The 27,906-nt window shown below is 44.5% G+C and overlaps 1 protein-coding gene across 1 annotated transcript in view; it reads left to right on the forward strand.

Annotated features, from left to right (window-relative positions):
- LOC126260759 (uncharacterized) overlaps window positions 1-27,906 on the forward strand; it is a 1,547,391-nt gene that overhangs the window by 1,440,750 nt on the left and 78,735 nt on the right. The window contains exon 51 of the mRNA XM_049958097.1: window positions 5,617-5,779. Coding sequence (XP_049814054.1) covers window positions 5,617-5,779 — 163 coding nt within the window. The remainder of the gene's footprint in view (window positions 1-5,616; window positions 5,780-27,906) is intronic.

A 27,906-nucleotide genomic window follows, 5' to 3' on the forward strand; every position in this document is an offset into this window, starting at 1 on the left:
TATAAGTTATTTCAAATAAAATTTGTCAGTGTAAATTTCAAATTATTCCAGTTTAACATTAATTAATTTTTACATGTTTGTCTAGGAAGTTTCTTAACCTGTTGCAACTAAATCATTAATAAGAAATTTTTGGGAACAAGATGCTGCTTAAACCTATGTTAATAAACTGTGAGATACACAGAGATGAGCCAAAACATTAGGTTACTGCCCACTGTGGGACTGAACGCCACCTGATGGCATCACCAGCACGTCACACTCTGGGGAAAGTACGTAAGCGAGGCAGTGATGAATGGAGAATCGTTTAGTGACGGTATGGCCGGAGATGAGGAAATCACTGACATAAGCAGCTTTCAAAAGGGGCAAATGGTTGTGGCTGAGCACCTGGGAAAGCGCATCTCGAGAATAGCGATGCTAGTCAGTTGTTCGCGTGCTGCTTCCGTTAGCTCTATGAAAAGTGCTTGAAGGACTACGAAATCAAGAATAGGCGATGAGGCGTTGGAGATCCACAGATCATCACAGAACACGGAGGCTGGAGGCTTGCCAATTCTGTAGAGCAGGACAGTCAGCGATCTGTGACACATTTGGCCACAGAGCGCAACGCCGGTGCAGGCGCCAGTGTTTCACAGATGACGATTCAGAGGGCATTTTTGAACACAGAACCCCGCAGCACACGATGCCTGTGTGATCTCGTGTTCACGCTAAGATCATCGAGATTGGACCTGCATCAACAGAAGCATGTTGCCTGCTCGGGTGAATCACCTTTCTTGTTATAGCCAGTCGACAGTCAACTCCAGTTTAGCCAGGCCAAAGTTTTAGAGGCCACAAGAGGCAGAATTATGATGTAGGGGGGGGGGGGGAATATTCACCAGGACTCCCACAGGACCTGTCGTAGTAATCCACAGCAGCTGTGGACTACACAGACTTTACTGCGAATTACCTGCATCCCTTCACATTCGATGTCTCCCCCGATGGCGACGGTATTTTCCAGGAGTTACATCTTCCAGCAGGATAACGACCCGTGTCACAGGATACAGGTTGGCTCGCAGCTTTTCTAGGAGCTCTTTGCGGTGTGGGGGAGTAGCCATGTATGTGAAAAACGGTATCCCATTTGAGTCAATTGATGTTTCAAAGTACTGCACTGAAAAGGTGTTTGAATGTTGTGCAGGTGTGGTTAAATTTAGTGGAGCTAAACTTCTTAATGTTGTTATTTATAGATCCCCAGACTCCGATTTCACAACATTTTTGCTAAAGCTAGAGGAGGTTCTTGGTTCACTTTATAGGAAATACAAAAAGTTAGTTATATGTGGTTACTTCAATATTAATTGTATAAGTGATTGTGCAAGGAAAAGGATGCTGGTAGACCTCCTTAATTCATATAATCTTATGCAAACCGTATTCTTTCCAACGAGAGTGCAAGGGAACAGTAGAACAACCATAGACAATACTTTTGTTCATTCGTCATTATTAGAAGGGCATTCTGTTAGCAAAAAGGTGAATGATGCACAAATTTTAAGTCTAAAAGATTTTTGTGCTGCAACACATGTTAAATATAGTTACCAACTTTTTAGGAAAGCTGATCCAGTTGCTGTACAGACTTTTGTAAAACTTATCAAGGAACAAGAGTGGCAAGATGTTTATAGCGCTGATACAGTAGACGATAAATATAATGCTTTTCTCAAGACTTTTCTCGTGCTCTTTGAAAGTTGCTTTCCGTTAGAACGTTCAAAACAGGGTACTAGCACAAACAGGCAGCCTGGGTGGCTGACTAAAGGGATAAGAATATCTTGTATAACAAAGTGGCAATTATATCAAAACGTTAGAAACAGTCAAAATCTAAATGCAGCAGCCCATTACAAACAGTATTGTAAGGTGCTTAAAAAAGTTATTAGGAAGGCAAAAAGTATGTGGTATGCAGATAGAATAGCTAAGTCTCAGGATAAAATTAAAACCGTATGGTCAGTCGTAAAGGAAGTGGCTGGTCTGCAGAGACAGGTCGAGAATATAGAATCAGTGCGTAGTGGGGATGTCCGTGTTACTGATAAGTCGCATATGTGTACAGTACTTAATAATCACTTTCTGAATATAGCAGGTGAACTAAATAGAAACCTAGTCCCAACAGGGAATCATATAGCGCTCTTAGAAAAAAGTGTTCCGAGACTGTTACCTGAAATGCTCCTCCATGATACTGACAAGAGGGAGATTGAGTTAATAATTAAATCACTAAAGACCAAGAACTCTCATGGATATGACGGGGTATCTAGCAGAATACTGAAGTATTGTTCCACGTATGTTAGCTCAGTACTTAGCCATATCTGTAACTTTTCCTTTAGGAGTGGTCGGTTTCCTGACCGATTAAAGTACTCGGTAGTGAAGCCACTTTATAGAAAGGGAGACAGGGATAATGTTGACAATTATAGACCTATTTCTATGCCATCGGTGTTTGCTAAAGTTATCGAGAGGGTTGTATATACAAGGTTACTGCAGCATTTAAATTCACATAATTTGCTGTCAAATGTACAGTTTGGTTTTAGAAATGGCTTAACAACTGAAAATGCTATAGTCTCTTTTCTCTGTGAGGTTTTGGACGGATTAAATAAAAGGTTGCGAACGTTAGGTGTTTCCTCTGATTTAACGAAGGCTTTTGACTGTGTTGACCACAAAATATTACTGCAGAAGTTGGAACATTATGGAGTAAGGGGAGTAGCTTACAATTGGTTCGCCTCCTACTTTAAGAACAGAAAGCAGAAGGTAATCCTCCGCAATATTGAGAGTGGTATTGATGTTCAGTCCCAATGGGGCACTGTTAAATGGGGCGTTCCCCAAGGGTCGGTGCTGGGGCCACTGCTGTTTCTTGTTTATGTGAATGATGTGCCTTCTGGTATTACTGGTGATTCAAAAATATTTCTGTTTGCTGATGACACCACCTTGGTAGTGAAGGATCTTGTGTGTAATATTGAAACATTATCAAATAACGTAGTTCATGATATAAGTTCGTGGCTTGTGGAAAATAATTTGATGCTAAATCACAGTAAGACTCAGTTTTTACAGTTTCTAACTCACAATTCAACAAGAACTGACATTTTAATCAGACAGAATGGGCATGTTATAAGCGAGACGGAACAGTTCAAGTTCCTAGGCGTACGGATAGATAGTAAGCTGTTGTGGAAAGCCCATGTTCAGAATCTTGTTCAGAAACTAAATGCCGCTTTATTTACCATTAGAACAGTATCTGAAATAAGTGACATTTCAACACGAAAAGTAGTATACTTCGCATATTTTCATACGCTTATGTCATATGGTATTATTTTTTGGGGTAATTCTTCTGATTCAAAAAGGGTATTTTTGGCTCAAAAACGGGCTGTTCGAGCTATGTATGGTGTAAGTTCGAAAACCTCTTGTCGACCCCTATTCAATAGTCTGGGAATTTTGACATTGCCCTCACAGTATGTATTTTCTTTAATGTCGTTTGTTGTTAGCAATATTAGCTTATTCCCAAGAGTTAACAGGTTTCACTCAGTTAATACTAGGCAGAAATCAAATCTGCATGTGGAATGCACTTCCTTGACTCTTGTGCAGAAAGGAGTGCAGTATTCTGCTGCATCCATTTTCAATAAGCTACCACAAGAACTCAAAAATCTTAGCAGTAGCCCAAACACTTTTAAGTCTAAACTGAAGAGTTTCCTCATGGCTCACTCCTTCTATTCTGTCGAGGAGCTCCTGGAAGAGCTGAAAAATTAAGCCAATTCCAGTGTTACATTCTTGATTTTCTTTATTTAAACTAACGACTTGTCGCCTGAATATGTTTCTTATATTTCATTTTATCTGTTTCTACAATCGTGTTATAATTTCATGTATTGACTCGTTCCATGACCATGGAGACTTCTCCTAAATGTGGTCCCACGGAACAATAAATAAATAAATAAAAAGGTGCACTACGGTGAAGTCACGTAGATGTTTTAACCACCAAATTTTGCCGACGTGAACCCTGAGGAACATACAGGGTGGCGCACGAAATGTGTTACCATATTGTTTTTGAATATAAACTTTATTGTCAATACAATCTGAAAGGAACATATACTACAATGAAGAGCCGTCCATGGAGATTTTTTCTAACTCAGCACATGCCCAATATGTTCACCATTTCGTTTCCTAACTTCCTTCAAACGAACACTGAAGTTAGTGATTACCCTACGGCACATGTGTTCCGTAATTTCACTGCAGGCTTGAAGAAGAAGGCTTCTGAGCTCCATTAAATGACGTGGACGTTTCGGGAAAAATTTTTCCTTTAGGTACCCCCAAAGAAAAAAGACACATGGATTGAGGTCTGGACTATTGCAGGGGCCAATTTTGTCCGTCATTGAAGTGACCTGGAAACCTGAGTCAAATGATCCGCATGTCGAAATGCTCGTGTAAAAGCTCTAACACAGTGTTTGCAGTATGTGCCCTTGCTCCATCTTGCATGAACCGCTGAGTGTTGAAGGGCAAGGCAGTAGCAAGAAACTGTGGAATGAAGCTATTGCGAAGCATGCTCAAATAACGCTCGCCGTTCACAGTTTCTTCAGAGAAAAAGGGTCCAATAAGTCCGTGACTGGAAATTGCTGCCCACGCTGTAATCCTCGGAGCATAATGTTGTCGTTCATGAAGCACTTGTAGGTTTACAGTGGCCCAAAAGCGTACATTTTGTTTGTTAACCACACCGTCTAAATGAAAATGCGCCTCGTGTGAAAACCATACGTTGAGAGTTTCTTCCCTAACCTCCGCCCACTGAGCAAACAGTAGTCTCTGCTGCTTGTGTTCTTCAGTGAGCTTCTGTGCACAGGTCATCTTGTATGGGTACATATGGAGGTCACTTTTAAGAATGCGTTGAACGGAGCGTCTGGATGTTCCCAGTTGCACTGCTGCCTTTCTACACGATTTCCCGGGACTCCCCTGTACAGCAACTCGTACCGCTTCAATATTCTCCGGCGAACAAACAGGCTTAGGACGAGGTCGCTTCGCTTCCGATACTGTTTCTTCCTTTACAAATTTATCGTACAACCTGTGGATGGTCTTCTTGCAAGGGACCCATCGTGTGTTAAACTGTTGTCGAAAACGCATCTGAGCCGCAACAAGGCTTTTCGTTTCATGAAAAAGTAACACATTTGCCGACCGTTGCTGTGTCGTCAGTCTTCCATTGTCAGCCATTGCTGCTTACTAGTCTCCTAGCGGCAGTATCGTGAATTACACGTCATTTCGTAACTCATTTGTTTTTCCAAGCTCTGCTGGTACAGCTGTAGAGATCCCAGTGGGATATCTAATGTGCGTCGTAAATTGTGAAAGAAACAATTGGTAACACATTTCGTGCGCCACCCTGTATCTTGAACGCCACCGGGAGCCAGCAGCGGGTCGCGAACCACGGGCTCCTACATTACGAGAACTGCGTGGTCTGTGCGCAGTTACGGGGTGCCACATATCTGCGGAAACGTAGTGACTTGTCGAGTACGAACCACGCGGAATCGCTTCTGTATTTCGTTCCAAAGATGGAGCAGTGTCCGTAATGTTTTGGCTCATCCGCGCACACCCGCTCAGTAGAGTGAGGAGAAGCTCACGTGTGCACGTGTGTGTGTGTTTGTGCAGGGCCGGGAGCTGTCGGCGGGCGGCAGGCTGAGCATCGAGACGGCGGCCGGCGAGTCTCGGCTGACGCTGTCGCGCATCACGGCCGACGACAGCGGCAAGTACGTCGTGTGCGTGGCCAACGCGCTCGGAGAGGACTGCCACTACGCCTCGCTCGCCGTGGAAGGTAAGGGACGGCCTGCGCGGCTCACGCCACACTCACAGCTCGCCGCTTACATTTCCAGCCTCGAATTTGTTTCTTAAGCCGTCGGCACACGGACCGTGCATCCCAACGTTGAGCGTTGAGCGTGCCGAGTTTCTGACGTCATAGCGTGGAATAGCACGTTCTGGGGTCTTTCCGAACGTGCAGAGCAGTATCTGGCATGTCAGATATTCTGAGCGTGCGTCTGAGCGTTGACCAATGAGATGGCACAACGCCACCTACGTCACACGCACGCCGTCTCCCTCCAGAACAGAGTTGTGGCATTCATTTCAAGCCTATATGTATATATGCATCAACAAAAGCAAAACGAGGATAATGGAATGTAGTCGAATTAAGTCGGGTGATGCTGAGGGAATTAGATTAGGAAATGAGACATTTACAGTAGTAAAGAAGTTTTGCTATTTGGGGAGCAAAATAACTGATGATGGTCGAAGTAGAGAAGATATAAAACGTAGACTGGAAATGGCAAGGAAAGCGTTTCTGAAGAAGAGAAATTTGTGAACATCGAGTAGATTTAAGTGTCAGGAAGTCGTTTCTGAAAGTATTTGTCTGGAGTGTAGCCATGTATGGAAGTGAAACATGGACGGTAAATAGTTTGGACAAGGAGAGAATAGAAGCTTTCGAAATGTGGTGCTACAGAAGAATGCTGAAGATAAGGTGGGTAGATCACGTAACTAATCAGGAGGTATTGAATAGGATTGGGGAGAAGAGAAGTTTGTGGCACAACTTGACAAGAAGAAGGGATCGGTTGGTAGGACATGTTTTGAGGCATCAAGGGATCACCAATTTAGTATTGGAGGGCAGCATGGAGGGTAAAAATCGTAGAGGGAGACCAAGAGATGAATACACTAAGCAGATTCAGGATGATGTAGGCTGCAGCAGGTACTGGGAGATGAAGAGGCTTGCACAGGATAGAGTAGCATGGAGAGCTGCATCAAACCAGTCTCAGGACTGAAGACCACAACAACAACAACAACAACATGTATATATGCCGTTTCTGAGCACCAGCAAATTGAGAATCACCGGAAAAACAGTTGTTAGTTGTGTTATTCGTTCCAAAAAAATAATGAGAAAGATCACATTCGTGGCAAAAGAATTATTGTAACTTGCGTATTATGAGAGTATGCTATTTGAAGGCAGCGACACACTGAAGATCCACCCAAAACGCATTGTTCTTGGTACAATTTGTTGTAGTTAAATTTCAACTAGTAACATAATTATCTACCATTAACGTTTTTGGCACGGGGTAACACAAAATGGCTAAGAGCATGAAGTGTGTTGTTGGATTAGCGTAATGAGTAGCGTCTCTATCCAGTAGTGAGTTTTTATTGGGGCGGTGGTTCGCGTCGTAACACATCCACATTTTTTTCCTAACACTCGCGTTTTTATTAGGTTCTGATACTTTGTTATTAGTTTAATATATGTTATAATATTTGATGTTACGTAAATATAAGCTCACCTTTTTTTGAGGGGTGACTTTTTTCGATTATCTTAATGTGCAGGACAGCTTGCGCTACTTGTATAAAAATGTTTTGCTCCTTTTTCTTTTACGCTTCGTAATTCACATGTTGCAAAGATTCTGCTACTGGGTAGGAACAGTGATCAGTTAAGACTGACCTTGGGGTTTTACTACAATGAGGGGAATGATGAAATAATGTTTATCTTACGCGGAGAAGTATTCCAAATTTGTAACGAACCGTTTGTAATGGAACTTTTATAAGCCTGTGTCATTACTGACTGGACATGGTACTTTCCTTTTCGTGGACGATGAAGGAAATGTGCGTTTTAATAGAGCTAAAGTGGGAATTTTACGCGAGCCCGTTGAGTAAACAGTGTGATTTACGAACTAGAGACATCCCTCAACTGCCGCTGGAGTGCGTTGCGATCGCGTATACCACGTTGGGGCCCACGCACCGTATGCACAAGTGGCATCGTTCCTGAGCGTTCAGCAGCACGTGAACTTGGCACGCTCAACGTTAACGTTCGACAGCACGGTCCGTGTGCCGACGGCTTTAGCACCTGCTTCTTTCACGTCCACGTGCTTTTCCCACAAGCACACGTCTGTGAGCTACTCGCAAGGTTGAATATGGATTCAGGACATAAGGTATCTTCTCTGGCTCAACATAACCATTTGACATGAAACATGCGTTTGTCTCGTCCTCAGTCTTGACATCGCGCAAAGCCTTTCTCGATCTTAGATCGTGAAACATTTCACACGATATAATGCTCGGAGGAAGGAAACGTTTACAGGCGCAGCTGGATCACTTCACAGCGCTGCTACACTCACGAAATACACTGGTGTCCAAAATTAAAGCAACAAAGGTAAATTTTGCAAGGCTGCGTTTATTTTGCCTCAAAACAGTATAAACAGGTATAGTAAAGTGGAAACAATATAAACAATACATAACCTAATCAACTGCAGCATGCGTGACGGTAGATAAAAATGTTCTTCGTTTTTCCCAACTTAACGGACTTACACACACATTCCGGCAACTGGTTAATGTGCCCAGTTTGGGGTGTCTGTCGGGACGACTCCAATGATGTGTAACAGTTAGGTCTTTGAAGGTCGACGAAGGTCAAAAACGTGGCATGAACGTCCATTTACAGAAAAATGTTCAAATGTGTGTGAAATCTTATGGGACTTAAGTGCTAAGGTCATCAGTCCCTAAGCTTACACAGTACTTAACCTAAATTATCCTAAGGACAAACACACACACCCACGCCCGAGGTAGGACTCGAACCTCCGCCGGGACCAGCCGCACAGTACATGACTGCAGCGCCCCAGACCGCTCGGCTAATCCCGCGCGGTCGTCCATTTGCAGGTGTTCGAAGTGATGACCATTAGTATCAGCGCTGTGCTGCAATCTTCTTATCATCGACTGAGTGGTATACGTTATCACTTCGGCACTTACCACAGCACATGCTCTGACAATCCTCTCTCGTATACCGTGCAAATAGTAAACATTCACCGAACACGGCGTATCAATCTAACGTGCCACTGACATGTACATACAATTCGACGGTTTCGCAATACAATACTAATAGGAACGGTAAGACTAGTATCGTCGAATCAAGCGAACGTGAATGATGTATTACTTGGAAGAACAAGTCGATATGCTTCTTATTTACGGAGAATGCCAATGAAATTCAGTGAGAGCTAGAGACATACGCTGAAAGATATCCTCTACGTACTCACCCTACACGTCGTACATTTAAATATGTGTATGATAAATTGAGAACAACTGGAACTTTAACGCATCGGAAACATATCCGGCAAAGGAAAGTTACTAACGAGGAAACAGAAATTGGTATTCTCGTCACTTTGGTTTCAGATCCTTGTGTTAGTTCGCGTCAAATCGCAGGGGAATCGGGCATGAGCGAGAGTAGTGTTGTTCGTGTTCTGCATCGCAATAAATATCATCGTTATCATATCAGTCTCCACCAAGAATTAACTGGTACGGATTGTATGCGTCGCATTGAATTTTGCCGATGGGCTCAACTTCAGATTCAGAGGCGTGACACATTTATTAATTTGATTTTATTTACTGACGAGGATATATTCACGAATCATGTAAATGTTAATTTTCATAACATGCATTATTGGGCAACTGAAAATCCATGTTGGCTGCGGCAAGTTGCACACCAAAAACCATGGTCGGTGAATGTATGGTGTGAGATTCTCCAGAACAGAATTATAGGCCCCTATTTCATCGAAGGAAATCTTAATGAAAGGAAGTACACAACATTCCTGCAAGAAACATTAGCTCTGTTATTGGAAGAAATACCTTTAGGAACAAGGAACAGAATGTGGCATCAACACGGTGGGTGTCCGGCACATTTTTCGCTGATGGCTATAAATGAGTTGCAGATGTAATTCCCAAATCGTTCGCCAGACTTGACGCCTCTGGATTTTTTCTTGTAGGGATTCGTAAAAAGACATTGTTTATAAAGACGTTCCAACTACACCTGAAGATATGCGAGAGAGAACTGTCACAGCATGTGCTTCGTTAAGGCCGATATGATTAGGACTACCGCTCAATCCATCATCAGAAGATTGCAGCACTCCACTGATACCAATGGTCATCACTTCGAACACCTTCTGCAAATGGCCGTTCATGCCAACTTTTTGATCTTCGTTGACCTTCAAAGACCTTACTGTTACACATAATTGGATTTGTCTCGATAGCCGCTATCAGAAAATAAGTACCGAACTATAGCATCCCATTTAAAAAAAAAAAAAAAAAAAAACAAAGTTGACCTTCATATTTCTGAAGCGACTCTACCTAGGAACAAAAGACCAACGTTGTCCCATGCAACTTCTGTCCCACAGACTTTTCAGCTCCTATCACACTTCCGAAGTTATTCCAGGTGGCAATAGTTAGTGACTCACCTTGTATACTGAAGTCACTTGCGCCATTTTTCAGTCGCTCGGGACTTTGTACTGGGCGGGAGATTCACGATAAATGCAAGCTAGCCATGGGGCCAGAGTCGTAGAGTACTCTTTGTAAAACAGAACTGGGATTCCAAATCTTTCAGTTATTTCTCTACGCCAAGCATGCTTATTTCTATGTCGTCTGTCCGATGGTCAAATGACAGCATGTTTGTTCGGTTCTCCTGTGCGAACGATTCCTTGAACGTGAAATTACATTAGCGTGGTTACGTTCTTGTTTCAACATTTTATACGGTGTAATTTGTGTGATCTAGTGGGCCAACGTCTTGGTACTGTGAACCAACAATCCATCTGAACTCTGAGGGAAATTCCGCAGCGTACTCAGTAATATTAAATTTCTTATATGAGTTTCTTCATCCTGAAGGAAGCGTGAGCTGTGTACAGAGAGTGAAAACGTAGCGCGCGTGATCCACTCTAACGACAAGAGAGCGCCAGATGTCCGGAGGTCACGCTTGTTATCACACAGATGCCCTGCCCGTGTTTGTATTTACTGACCCGATACACGTCGCACGGATGAGTCATTCGCGTTGTCAGCACAGTTGGAAGTGAAAATGTAGCCTCTACGATACACCAGCTGTTCCCTCAGTCTGTATTTCTCATTTTAATTCTAAACTGTATAGTACGTACGAAGCGCACGACTTAAAAGCGAAGTGCACTCTCGTTGTTTCGCACAGAGGACGACATACTACTTGAAAGTTGCTCACATCCTCGCCAGTTCCAACTGTAGCCCGTGCCTCACTTCCATCTTAGGGAGCAGTGCTCTTAGTAAGTAATTCTTCTAGTTTTTCAGTTTCTCTGCCCATCCGCGTCTCCTTTGTAGACATGTCTGTAGCGTACACATTATCTACAATATTATCGGAAAGACTCCCTGTTTCGATTCTACGTCTACCGTTCCAGCTTAAGGAAACAAACTTTTGCCCGTAGTACCCTGTCAAAACATCGTTACGACGTACTAGGATGTGAATAAGTTCCAAAACTAGCAGATCTCAAATTATACAGAGCTTACTGCGAGCGACTGTGCTTCTTGTATCAACAGGACATCAACGAACCAGATATCACACCCACATAGACATGCCCGCGCAACTGACACGGCCGGCCGGGGTGGCCGAGCGGTTCTAAGCGCTACAGTCTGGAACCGCGTGACCGCTACGGTCGCAGGTTCGAATCTTGCCTCGGGCATGGATGTGTGTGATGTCCTTAGGTTAGTTAGGTTTAAGTAGTTGTAAGTTCTAGGGGACTGATGACCTCAGATGTTAAGTCCCATAGAGCTCAGAGCTGACACGAACGAGACGTGGATCTGAGGGCAGCGCGGATGTGTCGATGCGCAGAATGAGCTTTGGGAAGTGACGAGGCAACGATGCGCGAAGACTGGCTGGCGGTCACCGACAAGCACTTGACGCTATCGAAGTGGATGTTCTGGCAGTCGGTAGTTGTCGTAGCTGAGTTACGATACCGCAGTCGCCTCCAGCTGTCTTCTTAAACGGCGTTGCCTTCGCACTACCGCCATCAGCATACTCACTCAATACCTGCTCTAACAGCTGATCGTTCTTCGTGTTTTGCTGTCACTGTCGACAATTATCCGCGAACTGGATAACGCAACAGCCTGTTTTGGGGTCGCTATGACGACATAACATAAGAAATGACGATTAAGACGAAATTTTGTTCCTGAGAACAACCAACACTACCTTCATCAATGACCATCGTATATAGGTTTACAATACAGGGGCAGTTTTATTTTCGGATAAGACTTACTGTACTTCACGAACGCAATACTGAGTTTTTTAACTATTTTTTCAATAATTTCTTCAATAAATTAAGATTTACATTCAATATGGTGGTGCCCAAAGACATTGCACCGCTTCACGATACAATGTGGCAGGTCTGTAATATCTGTGTACTCGAACAAGTGGCAGAGAAATTTGGAAAAAAATTTAGAGAGAAGAAATGAAAACTTCGAGGTTTGCTGATGATATTGTGAAGTGTCAAAGACGACGAAGGACTCGTAAGAAGAGCTGCATAGTATGGATAGCGTGTCGAATATGTTTTACAAGACAAATATCAACAAAAGTAAAAGAAGGGTAATTGAATGTGTTTGAGTTAAACCAGGCAATTCTGAAGAAATGTATTAGGAAATTGGACACTAGAGGCAGTAGATGACTGTTGCCGCTTGGGCACGAAACAACTGACTGACAATAGCAGGAAAGTCGTTTCTGAAAACGAGAAATTTGTTAATATCGAATGCAAATTTGGATGTTAGCCAGCATTTCCTGAAGGTATTTCTCTGGAGTGAAGCCCGTACAGAAGCGAAACGTAGAGCTTAAACTGTTCGGGCAAGTAGAGATTAGATGGTACTACAGAATAAGGCTGAAGGTAGATCGCATAACTAATGAGAAGAATATGAATCAAACTGGAGAGGAGATACACGTGTAGTACCACTTGACTAAAAGAAGGGATCGGTTGCTAGGACACGTCGTGAGGCGTAAAAGAGTAGCCACTTTGGTAATGGAGGGAAGAATGGGCATTCAGAGGGTGACCGAGACTTGACTACAGCAGGTGGAGACGGAAGCAGTTACGCTGAGACGAAGCCACTGGCGCAGGATAGGCTAACGCGTACAGCCGCATGTAACCAGTCGCCGGAATGAAGGCCTCGTAAACAGTGACACCTGAGTCGTTAGTCCGACCAGACTGCTGCTTAGCAGTAACACTGCAGATCTGAAGAACGCAAAGAGAATTTCAGACGTTACTGCGTCAAAAGCGTCCAAATCTGCGGACAAACGTAGGTATGTTTCTTTTTAACCGAAATTTGTGTACAGAACTAATCAACATTCTCTCTAGTACAGAAATGTATAATACAGGCATGAGAACTACCGTTATTGAAACGTATTTGACGGTTATGAATATACGCAAGGCTCTGACGTTATTACGGCCTTCACTTCCCGACCACACGAAGCGACAGGTCCGTCAGAGCTCGCGAGTCACTCCCTGTGCAAATGGATGGCCCAGTTGCGCGCTGTGCTACATTACTGAGACTCGAAGCGGCGACACGTGTTGTCTGTGCCGTTGCTGGATCTCGCGTGTTGTTGGTAAGCATGCCGATATCGTCTCGCGAGATCACTTATTTCATTTAGATTTCGTGAGAGAGCTCGAAAAATAAATCCAGTCTGAATCGTTACTATTAGCCAGGATACGGAAGAAGAGACCGAACTGGTAGCGCACAGATCCCAGTGAGCGTCACAAAACGGATTTCTTTATTCATATAACACAGAGAACAGTTTTCGAAGATTTGTTGTATTCATAAAAACAACTTTACAGAAATAATTAAACAGTAAAAACAGAAATTTTTCCAAAGAAAATTCCGCACTGGCTGTCTCAATGATTTTTATTAAATCTGCGACTGGTTTGGCACCAATTATCGGTGCATCCTCAGGCATTATACGCTATTTATAACATGCTAACGTTGAACATTGCCCTGTAGCCACTCCCCACCATTCACGTCCAATATACCGTCATCTGGTGAAAGTGGTGGTTAAAATTTTTAAAAAAAATTAATTTTTAAATGATGGGAGCGGCAGTGACCGTGCAAGCTGAGAGGAGCCGCGCGGCAGCGGGCACGCCCTGACTGACTGGCCGAAAGCCGGAAAGCACTCCGTTTTTAAATTTCAACTACCGCTTTCACCAGATGACGGTATATTGGACGTGAATGGTGGGGAGTGCTACAGGGCAATGTTCAACGTTACCATGCTATAGATAGCGTATATTGCCTGAGGATGCACCGATAAGTGGAGCGAAACTGGTCGCAGATTTAATAAAAATCATTGATACAGCCAGTGCGGAATTTTCTTTGGAAAAGTGTCGAAGTTTGGCTGTGGTTGCCCGCCCTACAAAACTACACATGTTAAAAACAGAAATACACGCGTGGCAGTTTATTGACGAAATAGTCCCATTGAGATCTGCGGTTAGCTGGTCGAATTCGCAATCCGTCTCTTGTACATCACACCAGTCAGTATAAACATGTTATCGTCTGCTCAAGTTCTACAAATCCATGCGTCTGTTGATGGCTCGTGTAATTCGTCAAGCACAATCAGCGGACTTAGCCGAAAATTGTCGCACAAACTGATTCACCTATAGTTATACGACAATCATTTCCTCATTTTATGATTATGTCTGTATAACGCAGCTTTCTCACAATGTAATCCTTTTTAAAATAACTACTATACACTGATGAGCGAAAACGTTATGCTCGCTGCTGGCGCTGATGGTACGTGACGCCGTAAGAGAAGTATATGAGCGGAGCAGAGACGAATGGGGAATCATTCTAGCGACGAGAAGAGGCGCAAATGCGGAAATCCGCTAGTTTAAGCGACTTTGGCAAGAGCGAGTATGCAGTGTCCCTGTGCCTGGGAGCGAGCACCTCGGAAACAGCGAAACTGGTCGGCCGTTCGCGTGTTACTGTCGTGAGCATCTGTGGACAGTTGTTGAAGAATGCTGAGTAGGCAACAAGAAGTTGAACGTCTGTACCTCATCGCAGAACGTAGGGATCGGAGGCTTGCCCGCTCTCTACAGCGAGATAGGCGATGATCTGTGGCAGACCTGACGACAGAGCACAGTGCTGGCGCAGTCGCAGGTGCTTTGGAGCACACCCATCAGTACACAGTGCTGAACATGGTTTTCTGCAGCAGAGGACCGCTACGTGTTCCCACGTTGACCATATAATATCGTCAATTATGATTACAGTGGGGACGGGATCATCGAGATTGAACCGCGGATCGATGGTACCATGCCGCCTGGTCCGATGAACCCCGTTTGTTGTTAAACCAGGTCGAAGGCCGTGTCCAGATACGCTGCCATCCAGGCGAACGACTGTTTGAAGCATGCAGCGCGTCGCAGACGCAGGGGACATTCAGCTGGGTTTCCATGGGGGCTGCGGTAATAATCGAAGGCACCATCACAGTTGTCGACTACATGAACATTATTAAGGACCACCTGTAGCCTCTTATACTTGATGTCTTCCCCAACAGCGATGGCATCTTCCAGCAGGATAACTCTGCGTGTCACAAGGACAGAATCGTGCTGCAGTGGTTTGAGGAGCATGATAGTGATGTTGATGTCTTGGCCAACATATCTGGCTTATCTGAATCCGATGAAACCCAACTGGGACGCTACTGGGCGCCAGGTTCCGCGCCCACAAACCTACCGCCCCTAAATTACGGGATGTGTGTGACCTGTGCAGAGGTCTCTCATGCCACAGACCTCTCTCGAAACCTATCAGGTACTTGTCGAATCCATGCCACGCAGAATCATTGCTGGATTGCATACCAGAAGTGGACCAACACACTCTTAAGTAGATGGTCATAATGTTTTGGCTCATCAGTGCACTTTTCAGAACCGTTGGGCTGTTGCAACACAGCTATTGAAATCATTAAAACGACTTATCTAATAAGTTTATTAAATGTCGATCGACATTAACGTATTCTCTCGTGTTCTGCAAGCCTAATATAAAAATTTGATAGATGTCAAGAAATTTCGTGCTGGCTTTCTTAATACGTTGCTTCAACTAATATTATGCAATTGATATTTTTTCTATAAAATGTGGACGCAGATTCAACCGTTTCGAGTTTTTAACTTGTTGAGCCATGGTGATTGGGTTCACGCATCATCAATTTCCGCATATCCAAGAGCAGACTTATAGTCTTGAGCAGATGTGAGAGAGATGAAGCTGCTAGTTCCACTTATGTCAGAGTCATCGTTCCGATTGCGAAGACTGTTAACATACATTTTGTCTCCAACAATTGAAAAGGAGTTTGTTGCAGAGGCTAAATGTGCACGTAGTCACAACTACGAACAAGGGCTATTCGGAAAGTAAGGTCCGATCGGGTGCGAAATAAAAACCACTGTGAAAACCCGACAAGACTTTGCACAGACGTTTTGGAGAGTGTCTCTAGTACGCCTGTCGATCGCATCAAATCGCTATTTTGAGTTCTGAGCGCACTGTGAGTGAGTAAAGGTGCCTAGAACAACAGTGTCTCCCAGCAAGTACGAGGGTCCGCTGAGAGCTTTTGCCGCAACTTATGCAGCCCCCATAACACAACAGCTACGCGCTACCTTCTTCACGGCAATTCTCAGCTGCACTTCGCAGGAGCAGTGAAGACGCCCCTGCAGCCTTTTCGATGGGAAGTGTTCGCTCACCCACAACACAACCCTAATTGCCTCGTCCTGAGTATCATCTCCGTTCACACGAAACGCTGGATATGAAGACACACTTGGGCGCAGGCACGCGCTATAGACCAGTGTAGAGAATTATCGGAAAGCACGGGTGGCTGCCTTCTATGACGAGGGTGTTGGAAAGTCGGTATAACGCTACAACAAATGTCTAAGCCGGAGACGCGAATATGCAGAGAAGTAGCTGGAAGATGTAGCTAACTCTTGTAAACAAAACATTTTTTACTTTTGTATTGGTCTCTGTAACGTCAGCGATCGGACCTTACTTTCCGAACAGTCCTCATATAAGGAGGGCAATAGAACGAGCCAGGAATGTTATTGCTCTCTAATATTCACATTTATATCGAAAATTCTAGAACATTTGCAAAGTTTTTCTCCGCAGCTGTTTACGTATTTGACCTATTCAGAATTTGGTACAAGATCTATTAAAGAAGTTTTGTGATCCCCTGATCATAGGACGAACGTTGGAAAATTATAAACTAGTATATAATCTTCCAGGACTTTCTATCGCTAAAGAACTACATTCATAGCTAAAACTAGTCTATGCCACAACTAGAGGATGTCAGTGAGAATCCCGCAGTAATGCGACGCAAATATTTGCTGTAGTCATTTTTAATTCTGAACCTGTCGGAAATGGAATACTTCTCGAGTAGAACGCCAGACGTTTTGGTTGATGGATGTGATATTATTCTGACGAGTTTGTGACCACTACAATCAGCCAAAATACAGTATACAAGAATATATCAGAATCCCGCCTCAGCAACTCCGCATACGACACACCAAAGCTACGAGTCAGGATTATCAGATAACTGCGGTGTATTTTCAATTTGGAGAACTTTTATTCATCATCATTAGCCATAGGAACATAAACAAAGCTATGAGATGTACAATCGAACGAGACAGTCTGCTGAACATACCCTAAGAAATATGGCACCGAATATTGCTCTCTAAGAAGAATGGTTCAAATGGGTCTAAGCACTATGGGACTTAACATCTCAGGTCATCAGTCCCCTAGACTTAGAATTAGTTAAACCTAACTAACCTAAGGACGTCACGCACATCGATGCTCGAGGCAGGATTCGAACCTGCGACCGTAGCAGCTCCGTAGTTCCGGACTGAAACGCATAGAGCCACTCGGCCACTGCGGCCGGCTCTAAGAAGAATTTTCATGGTCGTGTGATGGGGTGATTATTGTTTGTGTTGTACGGAAAAATTCGTGACATCGTTAGCAGTGCACTTAGATTACTCATAGATTACGCTTTCAACAGCATAATCTGTCTGTTTAGAATTATTTTGATTTTTTTTCCAGCACTTAGGGCTTTCCACGTGATAAAGTGCATCAGCTTGGCAACTACATCTTTGTATTTCCCTCGTCTCGCTCCGCATGTTGATCATAATCAAGAAAATCCGGTTTACTGGCGTGATTATTTGTTTCAGTACCGTACACTGGTAACTGAGATGGACCCGAAAATAAAGTTGTACTCATTTGCGGAAAGCGTACCGCCTGACCGCATTCTCGCGCAGCCGCAGTCAGCTTGATTATCTTCCAGAGGCCGGCAACTGTTGCTACAGGAATAACTCCGGCCTGCGGCCAGGGTATATTCGCGGAAGCCGTGATTCGCGCCGCCTCGCCGGCTGCCTGGCTGGCGACCCACCGGTGGGCAGCCGAGGGCCGGCGCGTCCAGGTGCAGCGCGAGAGTGCGCCAGCGGCGTCCAGTTCGTCCGAGACTTAACCAGAGCGTGTCCTGCGTATGGTCACGTCAGTTGTCATACCAAAAAATATTCAGTACTTATTTCAGAAGTTATGACATGCGAAAAGTATTTTCGCCGACAGATGCCAAGACAGAAGATAATTTCTAAATTATTACACTTATTACGCACTGAAATATACGTTTCTGACGCAAGAAGTCTATGGAGATACGAGTCCCCACATAAACTTTCAGATATAAAACTTTATTTTAACAGCGATTCCTTTCAATGTTTTCAAGCGATTCTTTACAACCATCCTCCGCAATGCAGGATGATCGCTGTGGGTCAGTAAATGATGTTCTCCAGCGCTTGATTTAGCTGTGGTTCTTGCTTCGCCTGTCCACTTCAAAAGCCTGCCAACAATCGACTTGGCCAGCTTTAGAAGGGTTCAAATGTCGTTGGTTGGTCTGTTACTCAGGTGACACCGAATGACCAGTCCATGTTCGAAATCACTGAGTTGTCCTGAGTGACCCACCCTGCTGTTACCGCTTCCCCGTTGGCAGCACAGTGCTACCCGCCTCCTTCTGTACCGGCAGGTCCACCTTTCGATGCATCTAGTGGTCAATTCCTTCCCATTACGTAGGGGTCTCTGAATACCTTCGCCGGCCGGTGTGGCTGTGCGGTTCTAGGCGCTCCTGCCTCGGGCATGGATGTGTGTGAAGTCTTTAGGTTAGTTAGGTTTAAGTAGTTCTACGTTCTAGGGGACTGATGTCCACAGATGTTAAGTCTCGTTGTGCGTAGAGCCATTTGAACCATATTTGGACCTTATCTTCGTGGTACTTGCGCGCTGTGTGTTGGCGGCGGTAGAATCCTTCGGGAGTCAGCTTGAAATGCCCGTTGTCTAAATTTTCTCAATAGCTTTTCTCGCAAAGAACGTCTCCTTCCCTCTAGGGATTCCCATTTGATTCCCCGAAGCATCTCCGTAACACTTACGTGTCGTTCCGCCGACGTTCGAGGAAGTCAGGCTTTCTCTTATACAGGGTGATTCAAAAAGAATACCACAACTTTAAAAATGTGTATTTAATGAAAGAAACATAATATAGCCTTCTGTTATACATCATTACAAAGAGTATTTAAAAAGGTTTTTTTCACTCAAAAACAAGTTCAGAGATGTTGAATATGGCCCCCTCCAGACACACGAGCAATATCAACCCGATACTCCAACTCGTTCCACACTCTCTGTAGCATATCAGGCGTAACAGTTTGGATAGCTGCTGTTATTTCTCGTTTCAAATCATCAATGGTGGCTGGGAGAGGTGGCCGAAACACCATATCCTTAACATACCCCCATAAGAAAAAATCGCAGGGGGTAAGATCAGGGCTTCTTGGAGGCCAGTGATGAAGTGCTCTGTCACGGGCTGCCTGGCGGCCGATCCATCGCCTCGGGTAGTTGACGTTCAGGTAGTTGCGGACAGATAAGTGCCAATGTGGTGGCGCTCCATCCTGCTGAAATATGAATTGTTGTGCTTCTTGTCCGAGCTGAGGGAACAGCCAATTCTCTAACATCTCCAGATACTGTAGTCCAGTTACAGTAGCACCTTCGAAGAAAAAGGGACCAAAAACTTTATTGGCTGAAATGGCACAGAAAACGTTCACCTTAGGCGAGTCACGTTCATACTGAGTTGTTTCCCGCGGATTCTCAGTGCCCCATATACAGACATTGTGACGGTTGACTTTCCCGTTAGTGTGGAAAGTTGCTTCATCACTAAACACAATCTTTGAAACGAAAGATTCATCTGTTTCCATTTGAGCAAGGATAAAATCACAGAAATCGATTCTTTTAATCTTATCAGCTGCAGACAGTGCTTGAACCAATTTCAGACGATAAGGTTTCATAACTAACCTTTTTCGTAGGACTCTCCATACAGTTGATTGTGCAATTTGCAGCTTTCTGCTAGCTCTGCGAGTCGATTTTCCTGGGCTGCGAACAAATGCTTGCTGGATGCGTGCTACATTTTCATCACTCGTTCTCGGCCGTCCAGAACTTTTCCCTTTGCACAAACACCCATTCTCTGTAAACTGTTTATACCAACGTTTAATACACCACTTATCAGGAGGTTTAATACCATACTTCGTTCGAAATGCACACTGAACAACTGTCGTCGATTCACTTCTGCCGTACTCAATAACACAAAAACCTTTCTGTTGAGCAGTCGCCATCTTAGCATCAACTGACGCTGACGCCTAGTCAACAGCGCCTCAAGCGAACAAATGTACAACTAAATGAAACTCTATAGCTCCCTTAATTCGCCGACAGATAGTGCTTAGGGATTTTCTCTGCCATGTGATGGCTGGGTGTTGTGTGCTGTCCTTAGGTTAGTTAGGTTTAAGTAGTTCTAAGCTCTAGGGGACTTATGACCACAGCAGTTGAGTCCCATAGTGCTCAGAGCCATTTGAACCATTTTTTAGATAGTGCTTAGCTCTGCCTTTTGTCGTTGCAGTGTTTTAAATTCCTAAAGTTGTGGTATTCTTTTTGAATCACCCTGTGTTTTTCTTGATCCGTCTTGCATTACTGAAATCCTGTTGTTTGCAGATCCCAACTGTGGACACAGGAACCTCATCAGTTCAGTTGTTGGCAGCAGGCGCGGTCAGTCATTCAATGAGCGCCTCTGCCCGGTTGCAATGTTTACCGCCGCCAGTGGGGCTCCATACCAGCCCACTTGGTCTGAAGCGTCTTGTGCTACAGCCTTTATTTTCTGGAATTCGTGGTCATTTTCAAGACACTTATTTTCCTTGCTACTCTCTTCTACAAACGTCTGCTGAGAAATTGTTATACGTAAGAATATAACCTTTTTTTTAAGTAAAAATGTAAATGCCATGTGACTAGGGCCTCCCGTCGGGTAGACCGTTCGCCGGGTGCAAGTGTTGCGATTTGACGCCACTTTGGCGACTTGCGCGTCGATGGAGATGAAATGATGATGATTAGGACGACGCAACACACAGTCCCTGAGCGGAGAAAATCTCCGACCCAGCTGGGAATCGAACCTGGGCCCTTAGGATTGACATTCTGTCGCGCTGACCACTCAGCTACCGGAAGGTGGACACCTTTTTTTAGGGAAGTACCGTGAGTGCGCCCTGACCTCTCTTGCACCCACGCCTCTCGTGGCCCTCCGTTCCCGCCCAGTGCGTCCGTCACAGTTTGGCGGCGTGCGACACACAGTGTAATAAGAGGCGGCGGCGAGCGGAGCAGGCCGGCAGTGGCATCTGGCGGCGCGCCGCTCAACTCGCGGCGGGCCTAGGGCAAGGCCGGCCCGGCCAGGAAGCCGTCCGTTTGTGGGCCGCTGGGAAGCCCGCGCCGGCGGGCCGAGCGAGACCCGTTTACCGAGACGGCCTCGAGCTCATTCCCGCAGCATCTCCTGTCAGACGGTCACCACTTCCGTGGAAAAACCGCGTGCCGTCTCGTGCGTAGAACGGCTCGACCAGCTGTGGTCGCCTATTTGGAGGAAGCCTGGACGCATCTCGCGTTTTCTCCAGATGCTCTCGCACGAACATTCGTCTGTAGTTTGAAATCTGTTAACTTGTTGGTCTCGCTGCTATATTTCATACTCAACTTTCAATTCCGCACCAGTCAGTTGTGGGACGACTGGTATTCCTCTGCTACAAACCTGTTAACTTAAAAATATGAACTGACGTGCTCTCCAAGGGAGAATATTGTCGCTATTCTACCTGTAACCATCAATCCATTTCTGTAGCACATGCAGCTAAATTTTGATGTCGAAACTATCCTTAGCAAATACATTGCAGAAGCAATTTAATCGTGCTTTACGGTTAAAATGCTTACGTAACTTACAAACATCACTTTGCTTAAATTTCAATGCAATTTGACGCTGTCAAAACGGAGCACGCAATCTATTTTGCAAAACACTTTTTTTCATTCGCAATTATCTTGATCTATTGCATGGAATTATAACAGTTTACCCCTTTCTACTCTTCTGGGTCGTCAACAGAACCAGTCTTTTGTTACAAAAAATGGTTCAAATGGCTCTAAGCATTATGGGACTTAACATCTGAGGTCATCAGTCCCCTAGAACTTAGAACTACTTAAACCTAACTAACCTAATGACATCACACACATCCATGCCCGAGGCAGCATTCGAACCTGCGACCGTAGCAGCAGCTCGGTTCGTGACTGAAGCGCCTAGAACCGCACGACCAGTTTTCTTACAAAAATGGCGCCTGGAATAGTCGCTTCACTGTGGCCTGGCCAATTCAGGTCATGTCAACAGAAATGATCGAGACAGGCGTTATGCGATTGTTCGACGTGTTACTTTTGCAACAAAGCACCAGTTCTGATGATGGCTCAAAAGAGTCGAAAGCGGCGAACTGTTGTAAGCACATCCAATGTGATCAGTACACCTATAAGTAAAAAAGTATATCAGGGTGTACATAAAGTCCGAGAGCATTCGATATGTGAACCAGGAGTGACCCGGCAGACGTCAATACGGTAATCGACTGCTTGCCATACCCGTCCCAGCACGGCATCGTCGACTGTGGCAGTCGCTTCCCGTATTCTCTCCCGGAGCTCTGCTATTTGACGTGGTAGAGGCGGTACATACGCCAGATCTTTAATGAGTCCCCACAGAAAAAAGTCCCACGGAGTGAGATCTGGTGATTTGGGAGGCCATTTCATGAAACAGCTGTCCCCTTCTGTAGCACGGCCGATCCATCAGTGCGGCAGCTCCACGTTCAGGTACCCACGAACTTCACGATCAAAATGGGGTGGAGCCCCATCCTGCTGAAAGATGAGCGGAGAGTCCGACTGCATTTGAGGCATCAGTCATTGCTGCAACATGTCCAGGTAGGAATAGCCAGTGCCGCGCGGGATTAACCGGGTGGTCTAGGGCGCTGCAGTCATGAACTGTGCGGCTGGTCCCGGCGGATGTTCGAGGCCTCCCTCGGGCATTGGTGTGTGTGTGTGTCCTTAGGATAATTTAGGTTAAGTAGTGTGTAAGCTTAGGGACTGATGATCTTAGCAGTTAAGTCCCATAAGATTTCACACGCATTTGAACATTTTTGAATATCCACTGACAGTGCTCTCGGCGAAGTGTTCTCGCACCTGAACTCGCCATGTTTGCGACCAGCGCTGACTATCCGCAAATTACCAAACTACTTTGTGGCGGTGTACATGAAAAAAAAACTTTCATGGTCTCTCTCCAAAATGACATATGTATGATATCTGTACAATGTTTGGTTTTCCTGCAATAAATAATTGAAAGTGTTCCCGGACTTTATGTACTTAGATTTATTTGCATTGCTAAATAATTTGCTACTGTAATTTTATCGCCCTTGTACTTATGTTATTCTCACTGCCGTCTTGCAAATGTTGCACAGTAAAAACATAACGCGTAACGAATCTTAGGATTTCTTCTGCGTCTGACTGCGATTATACCACCCTTTAGTAGTGCTGTGTGTATATGGACTCTGCCAAATTAAATGGTACTACAGATTCCACGTTGAAACGTCGGTCACTGTATTACTCGCTTTATGAATATGTTCCCACGTCGAAAGCTTTGTCTTTTTCAACACGAAACAAACATGCCAAATTTAAGCAGACGTAAAATCCCCAAGATTGGCGATCTGTTACAGAAGCTCGAAATTTAGCGCGGACTTCAATGCGAGATGCCTATAACAGTTTCCACAATGAAACTTTGTCTCGAAACCTGGCAGAAAATCCAAAGAGATTCTGGTCGTATGTGAAGTATGTTAGGGGCAAGAAACAATCAATGCTTTCTCTGCGCGATAGCAATCGAGATACTACGGAAGTCAGTGCTGCCAAAGCAAAGTTACTAAACACAGCCTTCCGAAATGCCTTCACAAAAGAACACGAAGTAAATATTCCAGAATTCGAATCCAGAACAGCTGCCAACATGAGTAAAGTAGAAGTAAATATCCTCGGAGTAGTGAAGCAACTTAATTCACTTAATAAAAGCAAGTCTTCTGGTCCAGACTGTATACCAATTAGGTTCCTTTCGGAGTATGCTGATGCATTAGCTCCATACTTCACAATCATATACAACCGTTCGCTCCACGAAAGATCCGTACCCAAAGACTGGACAGTTGCACAGGTCAGGCCAATATTCAAGAAAGGTAGTAGGAGTAATCCACTAAATTACAGGCCCATATGGTTAACGTCGATATGCAGCAGGATTTTAGAACATATACTGTGTTCGAACATTATGAATTACCACGAAGAAAACGGTCGATTGACACACAGTCAACATGGGTTTAGAAAACACCGTTCCTGTGAAACGCAACTAGCTCTTCATTCACATGGAGTGTTGAATGCTATTGACAAGGGATTTCAGATCGATTCCGTATTTCTGGATTTCCGTAAGGCTTTTGACACTGTACCACAGAAGCGGCTCGTAGTGATATAGCGTGCTTATGGAACATCGTCTCAGTTATGTGACTGGATTTGTGATTTCCTGTCAGAGAGATCACATTTCGTAGTAATTGACGGAAAGTCATCGAGTAAAGCAGAAGTGATTTTTGGGGTTCCCCAAGGTAGTGTTATAGGCTCTTTGCTGTTCCTTATCTATACAGGGTGTTACAAAAAGGTACGGCCAAACTTTCAGGAAACATTTCTCACACACAAAGAAAGAAAATATGTTATGTGGGAATGTGTCCGGAAACGCTTACTTAGCCGGCCGAAGTGGCCGTGCGGTTAAAGGCGCTGCAGTCTGGAACCGCAAGACCGCTACGGTCGCAGGTTCGAATCCTGCCTCGGGCATGGATGTTTGTGATGTCCTTAGGTTAGTTAGGTTTAACTAGTTCTAAGTTCTAGGGGACTAATAACCTCAGCAGTTGAGTCCCATAGTGCTCAGAGCCATTTGAACCATTTGAAACGCTTACTTTCCATGTTAGAGCTCATTTTATTACTTCTCTTCAAATCACATTAATCATGGAATGGAAACACACAGCAACAGAACGTACCAGCGTGACTTCAAACACTTTGTTACAGGAAATGTTCAAAATGTCCTCCGTTAGCGAGGATACATGCATCCACCCTCCGTCGCATGGAATCCCTGATGCGCTGATGCAGCCCTGGAGAATGGCGTATTGTATCACAGACGTCCACAATACGAGCACGAAGAATCTCTACATTTGGTGCCGGGGTTGCATAGACAAGAGCTTCCAAATGCCCCCATAAATGAAAGTCAAGAGGGTTGAGGTAAGGAGAGCGCGGAGGCCATGGAATTGGTCCGCCTCTACCAATCCATCGGTCACCGAATCTGTTGTTGAGAAGCGTACGAACACTTTGACTGAAATGTGCAGGAGCTCCATCGTGCATGAATCACATGTTGTGTCGTACTTGTAAAGGCAGCACAGGTAGAGTATCCCGTATGAAATCATGATAACGTGCTCCATTGAGCGTAGGTGGAAGAACATGGGGCCCAATCAAGACATCACCAACATTGCTTGCCCAAACGTTCACAGAAAATCTGTGTTGATGACGTGATTGCACAATTGCGTGCGGATTCTCGTCAGCCCACACATGTTGATTGTGAAAATTTACAATTTGATCACGTTGGAATGAAGCCTCATCCGTAAAGAGAACATTTGCACTAAAATGAGGATTGACACATTGTTGGATGAACCATTCGCAGAAGTGTACCCGTGGAGGCCAATCAGCTGGTGATAGTGCCTGCACACGCTGAACATGGTACGGAAACAACTGGTTCTCCCGTAGCACTCTCCATACAGTGACGTGGTCAACGTTAACTTGTACAGCAGCAACTTCTCTGACGCTGACATTAGGGTTATCGTCAACTGCACGAAAAATTGCCTCGTCCATTGCAGGTGTCCTCGTCGTTCTAGGTCTTCCGTGCTCCCTAAGACGCCGATCAATTGCTTCGAACGTCTTCCTGTCGGAACACCTTCTTTCTGGAAATCTGTCTCGATACAAACGTACCTCGCCACGGCTATTGCCCCGTGCCAATCCATACATCAAATGGGCATCTGCCAACTCCGCATGTGTAAACATTGCACTGACTGCAAAACCACGTTCGTGATGAACACTAACCTGTTGATGCTACGTACTGATGTGCTTGATGCTAGTACTGTAGAGCAATGAGTCGTATGTCAACACAAGCACCGAAGTCAACATTACCTTCCTTCAATAGGGCCAACTGGCGGTGAATCGAGGAAGTACAGTACATACTGACGAAACTAAAATGAGCTCTAACAAGGAAATTATGCGTTTCCGGACACATGTCCACATAACATCTTTTCTTTATTTGTGTGTGAGGAATGTTTCCTGAAAGTTTGGCAGTACCTTTTTGTAACACCCTGTATAAACGATTTGGGAGGCAATTTGAGCAGCCGTCTTCGGTTGTTTGCAGATGACGCTGTCGTTTACCGACTAATAAAGTCATCAGAAGATCAAAACAAATTGCAAAACGAGTTGGAAAAGATATCTGAATGATGCGAAAAGTGGCAGTTGACCCTAAATAACGAAAAGTGTGAAGTCATCCACATGAGTGCTAAAAGGAACTCGTTAAACTTCGGATACACGATAAATCAGTCTAATCTAAAAGTCGTAAATTCAACTAAATACCTAGGTATTACAATTACGAACATCTTAAATTGGAAGGAACACATACAAAATGTCGTGGCGAAGGCTAACCAAAGACTGCGTTTTATTGGCAGGACACTTAGAAAATGTAACAGACCTACTAAGGAGACTGCCTATACTACGCTTGTCCGTCCTATTTTAGAATACTGCTGCGCGGTGTGGGATCCTTACCAGATAGAACTGACGGAGTACATCGAAAAAGTTCAAAGAAAGGCAGCACGTTTTGTATTATCGCGAAATATGGGTGAGACTGTCACAGAAATGATACAGGATTTGCGACCGAAACTTCTCACGAAATTCCAGTCACTAACTTTCTCCTCCGAATGCGAAAATATTTTGTTGACACCGACCTACATAGGAAGGAACGATCACCACGATAAAATAAGGGAAATCAGAGCTCGTACGGAAAGACATAGGTGTTCATTCATTCCGGGCGCTGTACGAGATTGGAATAACAGAGAACTGTGAAGGTGGTTCGATGGACCCTCTGCCAGGCATTTAAATGTGATTTGCAGAGTATCCGTGTAGATGCAGATGTATGAATGGCGACAGGTTACTTTCTAGTCGTACAGCAATTTTTTTTTTTTATTTCGAGTCAAAAACATTACAACAATATTTACAATATATACAATATAACAAATCAGGTCAAATCATAAAAGAACAAACTAAACGGTATTAGCCCAAAATTGTGCAACGGCAGCAGCATTGTCTGAAACATCAACAAGCTCTTGTGTGGAACATGATACAGGACATCTAGGACAGTTAATTAAATGTTTGGTTGTCTGTTCTTCTCCGCAGTCGCACAAGGTGGAAGATTCCTTCATGAAGCCCCATTTAAACAGGTTGTCCTTAGTTCGTCCGACGCCACTCCTGAGCCGATTTAGAGACTTCCACACTGTCCAGACTTGATTTCCACCAGGAGGAAGGGTCTCAGAAGGAGTCATCCAATCATTGCTGTCAGATTTTGCTGTCCACTGAGATAGTCTGGCTGCTCCAGTCCGACCGGTGAGGGGTGTAGTAGTTCTCATAAAGCTCCTCCTAGATTTGAGTCTACTAATTGGTGGCTGGTATCCATGTAGCAGGTGATCGGTGTTATGA

This window comes from Schistocerca nitens, chromosome 5 (genome assembly GCF_023898315.1).
Source record: "Schistocerca nitens isolate TAMUIC-IGC-003100 chromosome 5, iqSchNite1.1, whole genome shotgun sequence".
In the NCBI taxonomy this organism is placed as follows: Eukaryota; Metazoa; Arthropoda; class Insecta; order Orthoptera; family Acrididae; genus Schistocerca; species Schistocerca nitens.